Source organism: Vespa mandarinia, chromosome 8 (genome assembly GCF_050613455.1).
Source record: "Vespa mandarinia isolate Hongniang chromosome 8, ASM5061345v1, whole genome shotgun sequence".
Taxonomy (NCBI): domain Eukaryota; kingdom Metazoa; phylum Arthropoda; class Insecta; order Hymenoptera; family Vespidae; genus Vespa; species Vespa mandarinia.
The window spans coordinates 4875001-4887500 of record NC_140817.1 but is presented as its reverse complement, the minus strand read 5'-3'; the positions used below and the strand labels follow the sequence as shown (position 1 = coordinate 4887500).

General features: G+C 36.4%; 1 protein-coding gene across 1 annotated transcript in view; it reads left to right on the top strand.

The window, feature by feature from the left end:
- Nucleotides 1-12500, top strand: part of LOC118449198 (uncharacterized) — a 27539-nt gene that overhangs the window by 10613 nt on the left and 4426 nt on the right. Inside the window, exons 3-4 of the mRNA XM_035883481.2 lie at nt 5194-5388; nt 11332-11489. Coding sequence (XP_035739374.1) covers nt 5194-5388; nt 11332-11489 — 353 coding nt within the window. The remainder of the gene's footprint in view (nt 1-5193; nt 5389-11331; nt 11490-12500) is intronic.

Sequence of the window (12500 nt, the reverse complement as noted above, 5' to 3'; positions counted from 1 at the left end):
ACGATAGAAAATAATATATAACGTTTCATTCGAGAAATAAAATAAGATATCACGAAATTTCAAGATAGATCGACAACGTGGATAGTTGGGTTACATAGATCCAAGGATGTTTCATAATTCCAATTGTATTTCATTAAAAATATATAAATCATATCTTTTGGCTTTTGGTTGGCCCCCCCGAGGCTTTTCTCGTTAATTGGTACGATGCAGCTTCCGTAACGGAAATAACGGCCTCATTGTAATGCGTCGTAAGAAAGGGGAAACGCCGCTAACAAAGTATGGAGAATGAGAAAGAAGTGGGAAGAGAAGGAGAAGGAGGAGGTGGAGATGGAGGTGGAGGTGGAGGTAGAGATGAGAGATGGTGGAGGAAATGGTGGAGATGGAGGAAGAGGAGAAGGGGAGGAGCTTTGAAAAAGGGAAACGCTAGGAAGCACGAAGGCATACAATTTATTCTTATTGTGTGTCTTATTTAGCATCTCGTTTCGCCATTATTTTCAATTTTCCTTCTTCGAGTCGCGGCGCCCATTCTCTCGTCGTAACGTCTTAATTGAGCGTTCCCAAGTGCAAATATCAAAAGGTGTTAATAAATACGGGATATTATTAATGAGGAAAATAAAGGCGCTACACGACTTTTCTACGCGACGACAAACAAAAAGAAAGAAAAAGAAAAAGAAAAAAAAAAAGAAAAAAAAAGAAAGAAAGAAGAAAGAAAAAAGGGGGAGGGGAGAAAAAACGAAGAAGAAGGAAAAGGTAAAAAATAAAAAGGAGAAAGAATGAAAAGGAAAGAAGGAAAAATGAAAGAAAAAGAAAGAAAAAAAAAATAGAAAGGAAAAGAAGGAAAGAAAAATGTTGAGAATCGGACAAGTAAAAAGAGAGAGAGAGAGAGAGAGAGAGAGACTCTCCTTCTACGTACATACGACGAACGACGAGAAGCATAGGAAACGTTTTCCAATTTCCACGTTTCATCGGCACGGACAGCTCGTCGACGTAGAACGAGAACGTTCTGTTCGATCGATTCGTGCTCCTTTCTGGCTCGTGTCGTTACTCGCGGTACAACGGATGGTTAAATCTTTTTTTTTTTTTATGACTGAATGGAATCTCTCTCTCTCTCTCTTTTTCTCTGTCTCTCTCTCTCTCTATATATATATATATATTTTTTTTTTCTCTTTCTCTCTACAAAGATAAGTATGTATAATAAATAACTACGAAAGAGGTCGACTTTGAAATATTTCATCGTAAGATTTCAAATTAACATTTACGATCGCGTACATTTGCGTTGTACGTTTTTTTTCTTCTTCTTTTTTTTTTTTTTTTTTTTTTTGTTTTTTTTTTATTTAGATAAAACAACAACGACAACGACAACAACAAAAATGGAAAGAAAGAAAGGAAGAAAGGAAGAAAGAAAACAAAAAAAAAAAAAAAAAAAAAGCAAAAAAGAAACTTCATCTCCTCGTTCAGTCGATGTTCGTGAAAAGGAATGTACCTAGGACTCTTCTCTCTCATCGGCGAATTACTTTCCTCTCGAAACCAGCAGCAGCTTTTTCCCCGCTTTGACAATGAAAACAGAAAGGAGAAGGAATGAGAGAGAGAGAGAGAAAGAGAGAGAGAGAGAGAGAGAGAGGGAAAGAAAGAGAGGGTAAAAGAGAAGTTAGGTACCTATTAGTGGTAGTAGTCGGTCTGTCGGCATGGCCGCGTTATCCTCTGGAAGGTCTCCATTCCCTTCTTTCCCTTTCTCTGGCAGCTTTTCCACCCCCGTCCATTAATTAACAGGCTTTGTACTTTTAAACGATGTTAAATAAACGCCATTGTCCGTCGGCGAAAGGACTGAAAAGCAAGCGCCATTGTGCTTTAAGCTCGTCGTCGTCGTCGTCGTCGTCGTCGTCGTCGTCGTCGTCGTCGCCGTCGTCGTCGTCGCCGTCGTCGTCGTCGTCGTCGCCGACGCCATCGTCGCCGTCGCCATCGTCGTCGTAGTCGTCGTCGTTTCGAAAACGACGAAGAGAAGAAACAAGAAAGAGAGAGAGAGAGAGAGAGAGAGAGAGAGAGAGAGAATGAGGGAGAGAAAGAGAGAGAGAGAAAGAGAGAGTATACCCTACTACTAACACCGTCAATGCTACTACTGCTCTGCTACTGCTACTACTTCTGCTGCTGCTGCTGCTGCTGCTACTGCTACTGCTGCTACTGCTGCTACTGCTGCTGTTGGGAAGCCTTTGTTCTAAACAAATACACCAAGCCACCCCCTCACTCAGTCTCCACCTACCCGTCACTCTTGACTACCCTCTAACTCTACCCACCTAGTTCGTCGCTCTACCACCTGCCTTTCTAACGAGAAAACCCGTATCGATTGGATAAAGCATAATACTACTATAAATAGAGGAAGTAAACTTGACATTTCGCATTGACTTTCCTCTTACTTTCATCATCGACGTATAAACTCCGTCACTTTCGATGAATTTTGGAAGAAACATAATGATTGATCGTAGTGTTGGTGTCAACATAGATATGCATTATTCGTCACATGAACGATTGAAATAAAGAATTTTCCTTTTTATTCTCGTTCTTTCCCCTTTCTCTCTCTCTCTCTCTCTCTCTCTCTCTTTTTTTTTTTTACGTAGGTACCATTCTTTCCGATTCATTGTAAGTCACCACGTATTCGTATTGTTTAGCTCTATGTGCCTCGATATAGGTTTGTAGAAAGCAACTCTCTTCCCATTGTCATAGCCTGCTGCTAGCAAACTACTAGGAGAAAGAATGATAGACAGAGAAAGAGTAAAAAGGTCTCGCGAACAACGTGAATTCATTCTCTCTGTCTCCCTCTTTTTCTTTTTCTTTTTCTTTTCTCTTTCTATTTCTCTTTTGCTCTCATTTCTTCCACTCTTCCTCGCACAAAGAATTTCAACACGCGTGTAGATTAATTTCACTGTGTCCTCGGGTATCGAGAACATTTATTCTTCACTTCCTTCCTTATTTTTCACTTTTCCTTCCTTCCTTCCTTCCTTTTTTCCTTCCTCGATATCTCGAATTTCTTTATCGTTATCGTCGCCAACGTCGCCGTCGCCATTATCGTCTTCGTCGTCATCGTTGTTATTACTGTTGCTGATGTTGTATCCTTAAGATATAAAACTACCGTGGACGTATGAATATTACGATCATACGTTTTCTGAATCCTTTTCTTTCGTACACACACGTTGATAGACATTTCAGCGATATCTTCTTCATTTTTCGTTACAAAGAAATACTTTTTCAAAGAAGACGACGGAGTATTATTGTAAAATATAAGTAGACGTTTAAAGTCGTATCAATAAGTTAAAAATAATTTGGGTAAATTTATATAAATAAAAGAATAACATTTAACGAATATATTAAGGTAGATAAAATATGATCTCATAAAATTCTAATATCTATTTATTTTATATCAGTTAATAGTACGTATCTATTTGTAATTAAATTTCAAATAAAATTTTATTTCGATGCGTCATTATTTTGAAGAATTTTATGTGTCAGACGTGTTACTAGATAGATAGATAGAGAGAAAGAAAAAGAAAAAGAGAAAGAGAAAGATTCGTCTAAAATTTTCCAGAAAATATGAAAATAACGTTGTCGTTGTCAACGAATCTCTCAACTATTGTATACATAATATCGCCACTGACTTCAAAACTGACAGGTGTGTATGTGTATATATATATATATATATATACATATACATATACATAGGTACATGTACGTAGATAGAAAGCGTTTCGCAGGATACCCAGGGTTTCGTTCTCTTTGTTCTCGATGCCGGCGGCGCACCAACAACAAGTGGTAATTAATTCCCAGTGAAACAATTCTCGTCGGTGGCGAGAGAGAAAGCTTCGCGACACGACGACGCTCGAGGGTCGTAAAAGCGTTTCGCTACGCGAGCACAGCAAGCTTTGCTTTCGTGTTAGCGATTCTCTTTGCACATATCTCTCTCTCTTTCTCTCTCTTTCTCTTTTCGTTTATCTCGAGAAATAACGTGACTCCAGTATCCTTACCTTCTATAACATTTTATTCAGTATGACCAATCGAATTTTGATTCACAAATTACATCAGTTTTTATAATGATCATCTAATTCCATTTGTTTTTTTTTTTTTTTTTTTTTTTCATGAAACATTTCGAGAATATGAATTTTTATAGATTTAGAAATAGTCTTCGATAGATCTTATTTATTCCGTATACGTTTCTCAAAGAGAACGGGAATATTGTTATTTTATTATAGGAAGGAAAAGAAATATGATAGAAACAGAATGGAAAAGGAATAGAAGGAGAAAAGAAAAGAATATTTTCTTCTTCGTGATATATGTATATATATATATATATATATATATATATATATATATATATTTGGTTTTTTTTTCGCTATTTTTTTCCCTTTTCCTTTTTTTTTCTTTTTTTTTTTTTCTTTTTTTTCCTTTTTTCCTTTCTTTTAAAAGCTCGTCGACATGGCAACATTTTAAACTTTGATTCGCATGTTCAGCAATCTACCATGGTATGGAAAAACAGAGAGAAATATAGAAAATGGGATCAGTGAAGAAGAGTCGGTGTTGGTGAGGGGGATGGAAAAGAGAGTAGGCGCATGGGAGTAATAGAGGGATAGGGGGTTGAGGGAGAGCAGTGCGGTTGGAGGTAAAAATCGTGGGATGCAGCGCAGTCGATAATAATCGACGCGCCATTAAACAATGCACAACATCCGCACGTCGATCAATTCAATCATAACGCTCGTGTCCACCAGTCTCGACTAGGACACCGACAGCATCGTGATGCAAGCGACGCTTCAACCACGAACAAATGTAGTACATCCACCAATGGCCTTTGTATTCATTGATCCAAAGCGTTATTCGTGTAACTATAACAGTGGGAGGTTTACAAAGTGCGTGTTGTTGTCATCGTCATCATTCTCTCCCTCTCTCTCTCTCTCTTTCTCTCTTTCTCTCGTTCTCTCTTTCTCTCTGTCTCTGTTTCTCTGTTTCTCTGTTTCTTGTCCTTTTCATCACAATTTTCGAACAGTTTCGAACAGTGTTCTCATTAGAACCATAATTCATCCGACGCGTTATTTTTCTTTCTCTCTCTCTCTCTCTCTCTCTCTCTCTCGTTTTTATCTTTTTAATTTTCAAAAAGCTTTTCATTAAGAAATTTCAAAGTGTTACATTCGATTTTATTCGTTTAATTTATAGGTGCCGAATGGAAGTTGCTAACCGAAGACGAGAAACGGCCATTCATCGATCAAGCTAAAAGGCTGCGGGCGCAACACATGAAGGAGTATCCTGATTACAAGTACAGACCTAGAAGAAAGCCTAAGACATTACGCAAGGAGGGATATCCTTATAGCATTCCTTATCCAAGCGTTCCAATGGATGCACTACGAGCCGGTAATAGATATGTTTTAAAAAACCCGTATATATCTGATTAGTTAGACATGATCATATAGTTGGATATTTAAATCTTCCTTTTTTTCTTCTTTTCTTTTTCTTTTTTTTTTCTTTTTCCTTTTTTCTTTTTTTTTCGTTATGCGAATCCTCAGAAAATTTTCCAATAATTGCAAAAGTTGCCATAATATAATCTACTGTTTGCCAGGAATCATCTGACAGTAGTAATATCGAATTTGACTTGTTCCGATAATTCGATCATTAAACATTGCGAAAATCTTTGAATTGGAATCCGGCAAAGTGGTTCCGCGACAATACACTTTGAAAATCGATGATAAAGGTTATTAAATCGATATACAGGATATAACCTTATATATATATATATATATATATATATATTAACCCTATAAATCAGCCTGTAAAACTAATTAGACAAAACTAGTCGAATGAAGTACGAAACGGTTATAGAATATAGAATAAATCTTCTTTCTCATTCTTTTCTTTTATCCAATGAAATTCGAAAACTTCGGCGTTTTAATCAAGCAGAATAAAAGAATCGTTTCTCGTAGTCGCCTTTGATATTCTTATCTTATCTCGAATCTCCCGAGGGTTGGCATTTCGATCGTATTGTCATTTAGAAAGCACACAGAGTGGTTTCAATGCCCTCCGGGAAACACGCTCGGAAATCTCATAATGGCGGTTTCGAAAAGTCGTCTTCCCTATTTTCTTTTTCGTTTCTTTCTTTTTTCTTTTTTTCCTTTTTTTCTTCCAACCCCCACCCCCCTCCCCCCTCCCCCCCGTTCCCTTTTTCTCTTTATATCATTTCTCTTTCTCTTTCCCATTCTTTTTCTTTCCTACTCTTTCTTTTTCCCCTCGACTCCTTTTCTATTTCCTTTATTTTTTCCTACGCCCGCTTCCTCGAACGATCCGGTGGTAATGGCTCCTTCATTGTTCCGATCTTCTGGCATCAAAGATGCGCACTTCCGTTTCTCTTCGCGTCGCGACTAAGCGATGCAATCGTCGACGAACGTTCAGACGTCGTGACAAATATCGCGAGTTCGTCGTCTACACTTGCGTAAACACATATATAAGACGAGACATTTGCGTTTCTCTCAAGCGAAGAAAATGAACATTTTTCATTTCTATCTCTCTCTGTCTCTCTGTCTCTCTCTCTCTCTCTCTCTCTCTCTCTCTCTCTCTCTCTCTCTCTCTCTCTGTTCTCGGTTTTCTTAATTCCTTTTTTTTTTCTTTTTATCTATATATGTATATACAATTTTTATTTTCTACTCTTTCTCTCTCTCTCTCTCTCTCTCCCTCTCTCTTTTTTCTTTTTTTTTTTCTTAATTATTTTCCTTTCTTTTCTTCCCTTTCTTCCAAAGTCAAATACTCAATAAAGAAATAGAAATATGAAATCCGATTAATGAAATTATCAAAGGGTTAGTAAAAGGTTTCAAAAAAGGCAAGCCTATTTCATACGTTCCAATAAACGTCGATCAATTCAATTATCTATTTATCCAATAAAATTTCTAAAGATAGTCCCCATTCGTGTAGGAATATGACGGCGGATGATAGGTCGAATCGATCGTATTTATGTACAACATATATGCTTAAGTTATATGCAATATTCCACTTGTTTCGATAATAATGCGAAGGCTGCACTTTACCTGCTTCGTAATGCTTCCAATTACTTCGAAACGATTGCAACATTGTCTCGTTTCTTTTACGAAACATATGCCAGATGAAAAGCGAAGAATGGATAATGAAAGAAACTCTGTTAATATTTAACTCGATGGCAATCGTTTTGAAAAAGGAAGATTTTCTTCTTCTTCTCCTTCTTCTCCTTCTTCCTCCTCCTCCTCCTCCTCCTCCTCCTCCTCCTTCACCTCCTCTTTATCTTCGTATTCTTATTCCTTATGTTTGTCTTTTCTTTTCTTTTCTTTTTCTTCTTCTTCTTCCTCTTATTTCCTTTTATCAACACGATAAACGATAATGTTACGGAACTAGATGGATAATTGAATTTGAAAATCGTTCAATGTTTTACATATACAATTCGAGGCTTTTAAAAAAAAAAAAAAAAAGAAAAAAAAGAAAAATTAAAAAAAGAAAGGAAGAGGAAAAAGACGGGGTGGAGAAAAAGAAAAAAGAGAGAAAGAGAGAGAGAGAGAGAGAGAGAGAAATGAAAGATATAGAAACGTCATTGATAAACAAAGAAAAGAAATCTGCCAAGGAACACAACGTTCATGTATATATGTACGAGAATAATCCTCGCGTTGTCGATCGGTTTCATTCATTCACGATTTCACCCTCCTGCGGGAACGATACGGCCGCATATTATTCGCGGGAACAGCCGAAGAAAATTATTAATTCCGGCAATGGCGATGGGGATACTTTTAAGGCTGGAATTTATCCCCAAACCGCCCACGCGACTTCCACGGGCAAAAGGGTGATCGGTAATCCTCGATTTATCGGTCGTAGCCTTCCACCTTCGGTTCTCTCTTTCCTTATACTCATTTTCTCTCTCTCTCTCTCTCTCTTTCTCTCTCTCTCTCTCTCTCTTTCTCTCTCTCTCTCTCTCTCTCTCTCTCTGTTTCGCAAGAAATTCATTCTTCTCCTCTTCCTCCATCTTCTTCTTCTTCTTCTTCTTCTTCTTCTTCTTTTTCCTCTTCCTCCTCTCCTCCTCCTCCTCTTCCTCCTTCTTTTCTTTTTCTTATTATTATTTTTTCAGTAGGTACAGTGCAAACGGTGCCACGCGTGTGGAGAGTTGCGCGTGGGTGGTTGGGATAAATTATCGGCTTAAGTTGAAATTTCTGAGATGTTCTTTCTGCTCCCGGCTGGGACTTAACCCTATTGCTTAACGAAAAACACATACATACGCGCACGCACGTACACACGTAAACGTACACGCACATTAATATATATATATATACACTTTCTATATCACGTAGATACTACTTATTTACTTCGTCCGGTTTTAACGAAAGAAAAGCATCGCTTCGAATCGACGATAATTGCCGTAGTTTGGCATTTTATCGCGTCTTAAGCCATATTTGTTGTTCCCTGTATCGAGGAAACCAATACGGAAGACTTGATGTTGACTATGTACCAGTGCGTCTAAATACTAAAGTTTACTTCAAAGGGACGAGGATCAGGGTTTACCGCCAAACCCCGCCTCCCCCTCTTCGACCCTACTTCTACTACCTAACCTCCCTCTCTCCCTCCGCCTCTCTTACCTTCCCATATCCTTCTACTTTTCCCATCGGAGAGTTCACTATAAAAAGCGGCCTAATGGGAGGCAGTACGATAAACGCAAACGCGAAATATGCCGCCTCCTCGTGGTAATGCTGTTAGAAATTTTTTTTTTTCTGTCTTTCTTTTTTCTTTTCTTTTCTTTTCTTTTCTTTTCTTTTCCTCTTTCCCCTTTTTCTTTCTCTCTTTACTCGACATAAAACGACAGAGGTGGTCCCTTCATATATAACGTAATTATTTTAATTTATTTGTATTATTGTCGAAAGCGATTGTGATAGTCGATGATTCATAAAACAAAAATTTATAAAAATCAAACGTCAGTATATTTTAATTTAAGAAAGAAAAGAAAAGAAAAAAAAAAAAGATTTACGTGAAACAATGTATAGTTTTACTTTTTTTTTTTCGATTAATTGACTTTTTTGCCCTATTTCTTTTTCTCTCTCTCTTTTTTTTTTTTTTTTTTTTTTTTTCTTATCAACGACTAATTTTATTAACGTTTATTTCTCGCTATGTCGATTTTTGTTTGTTCGAAAAGAGAAACAAATAAAAAAAAGAAAAAGAAAAAAAAAATAAGATAAAATAAAATAAATAAAATAAATAAAAGAAAAAAAAAAAAAGAAAAAAAAAGAAAAGAAAAACTCGTATATCTTTTCGCAAAAGTTTTACGTCGAACTTCATTTCGTCCCGAGGCTTTTTTGCGTAAGTTAACTTCGTTCACCGGACATTCGCACGGAACTTGAGACAATTCGATAAATAACGCGTTCACTGCGACATGTTTATGCGTTCGCGTGGCTACAACCAATGAATCGTCTCACGACTCCGGAACGAGTCGCGCACAAATAGGGCCCTTACGCGCCGAAGGGAATTATTCGACGATTTATTCCCCCTTGCCCTTTCTTCGCGTACTTCTCTCTTTTACGGGACCCTCCGACTTACTCATTCGCATTGCCACCACGACCATCACCACCATCACTAACACCACCAACATCACCAACACCATCATCGGCCCTTCTTGATATCATTAAGGAAAGCATGATGAGTGGCGCTTTGTCGCGTAAATTATAATTCCCTTCCTTGGCAGATTTATATTATCCGCCAGTCCTTCTTATAATAACCTGTTTCTTTTTTTTTCTTTCTTTCCTTTTTTTTGTTTCTTTCTTTTCTTTTTTTTTTTTATCCTTCCTTCGTTATTAATCATCCTTTGCTTTCTCTCAATTCACGATTGTTGCAATCAACAATATTGTAATTAAATAATTCTGATATATTATTTATAATTCTTTTCTTCTTTTTAGAATGAATTCTTTTTTTTAGAAATTCTTTTTTTTTTTTTTGTCAGCATTCTCAAGGCGCGAACGTTTCTGTCGTTTTTTGCTTCTACATTTCGTATATTTTTTTCATTCGAATATTATTTTTTCTTTTCTTTTTTTTCTTTCTTTCTTTTTACATTACTTGTGACTGCAAATTTTTTGTCAAATTTTTTGAACTATCAGTGATAGCCGATATATATATATCGATCATACGTAGATCACATTTGAACTTTGTTTTCACGTGTCCCTCTCTCTCTTTCTCTCTCTCTCTCTCTCTCTCTCTTCTGTAGGTATTATTTTCTAAATTTGTACATTCTCTTTTATTTTAAGACATATTAAAATAAATAAATAGATTACAAAAAAAAAAAATCAGATATATAGATAGAAAATTACGTAATCGAGCAAGAGAAAGGATAATGATCGAGAAGAAGAGGAGGTGTAAAGAATGAAAACAATGGAGAATATCAAGAGAATGTCAAACAAATCTGTGCAAACCAATAGGGGATCGTCGAAGCGTATTACACGCTTGAATCATCGAACATCTGTTCCGTTGTAATCCTACCTATAATCTAACTTAGGGTAAAATAACATCGAAAAAGATAAGCCGAATCGATTTAGATCGATGGAATTTATTTGGCGATTAGAGAATTATATTACAATATAAAAATAATAATCTTCGAAACATTTATTTATATTTTCCTTTTTTTATCTATTTATTTGCCTGTTTCTTTTTTTTTGTTTTGGTTTTCTTTTTCTTCTTTCCTTCGATTCGTCAGGCTTATCGAACATATCGGGACCTTAGAAAAATTCATCATTCTTTGTCATACAATCATCGGTAAATATTCTTTAAAATGTACGAGTTATCATAAGCCATCGTTATTCGAGATATACACGTGAAACGTGTATTCGTTGGTGATCATTCGATTATCGATCGAAAAGATCATAAATCTAAGAACTCGATGCCAATCATCGTTCTTCTTTCTTTCTTTTTTTTTCTTTTTTTTTTTTTTTTTTTTTCTTATGATTTTCTTCCGTATAGACTCCGGCCATTTAAACGAGCTATGAACGACGTCTTCTCATTGCTTTGTCGATTCTCGGACAATGAAGCGCTTCTTCTTCTCTCTCTCTCTCTCTCTCTCTCTCTCTCTCTCACACACACACACTCTATCTCTCCCTCATATTCTCGTTTGTTCGACAGAAATGATCGATATGCTGGATACTATGTGTCACTTGTAACGTTCCCTTGTAAAACATCATTTTAACAATCATAATCATCTTGAAATTATTTTATAAATAAATAGAATAAATGAACGAATAGAGAAAATCTAATATATCTAATACATATGATATTACAAGATAATTAAATTGTAAGTTTTTACGATTATTGTTATAGGAATGGCCGGTAGTATGGGACAAGCCGGTATGGGACCATATTATGGGCCAGCAGCAGCTTACGGTTCACTTTCCGCAGCTAGTATGGCCGCTGCGGCTGCAGCGGCTGCTCAGCAATCGGCAGCAGCAATGTCTGCTGGTCTCGCTGCACCTGCACAAGTAAGTGTTCTCGAATAATTAATTAATTTTTATTGATGCGATATTCGACTTGTTTCTTTTCTTTTTCTTTATTTTTTTTTCTTTTTTCTTTTTTCTTTGATTTTTAAATAAAATATCCTGCAAACACGATTACGACGGAATTAAATTAAATATTTGAATATATTACTTGAACGCAGATGTAGGAACGTATAGGAAGCACTTAAGAATATTGGTCATTGATCTTATCGTATTTATAAATATTTAACTACGTTTTGACGTTCGAGAAAAAGAGAACAAAAAGAGAGAGAGAGAGAGAGAGAGAGAAAAAAAAAAGAAAAACAGAAAAAGAAGAACATAGAAAGCGAGGGATGTATTTCGACAATAGGTCTGAATCGAAAGAACGATATCTTTCGATTCTTAGACCTTCGACGGGATACAAAAGTAGGGACAATTAGTGAATGGAAGCGATTCAGCGGGAGTGACATCGGCAAGTCGATTTGTCGTGATCCCTCTGTAAGGGTGCACGACATTCGCACAAACACCTATTATCGCGATACCCACGAAAAAGAAGAAGACCACCCACTAGCTCTTCTCCCCTATCCCATGCAGGAAAATATTGGGATAGCATTTTTACGACTAACGATTCGTTTTGATATCGTCGAACATTTTGTAAAAGTACATAGAGAGAATAAGACCGTAGGATACGTCTATACTAAAAAAAAAAAAAAGAAAAAAGAAAGAAAGAAAAAAAAAAGAAGCCAAGAAAATTTAATATTTACGAAATGAGAAACGAATTGTTGAACGAAAAAAAAGAAAAAAAAAGGGGAAAAAAATTATCTTACAAAATCGTTCGATTCAACACTGTATTTAAAACGAACTACGACCATAGAAATGTTATTCCAACAAATCCGTTTTATACTAATCGCATTAATAAATGTAAAGAAACATAAACGAAATGTCGAGTTAAGGAATGAAAGAGACGACGACAAACGACTTCTTCGTCTTATATCGTACCCGAGGATAAGCGGAGAG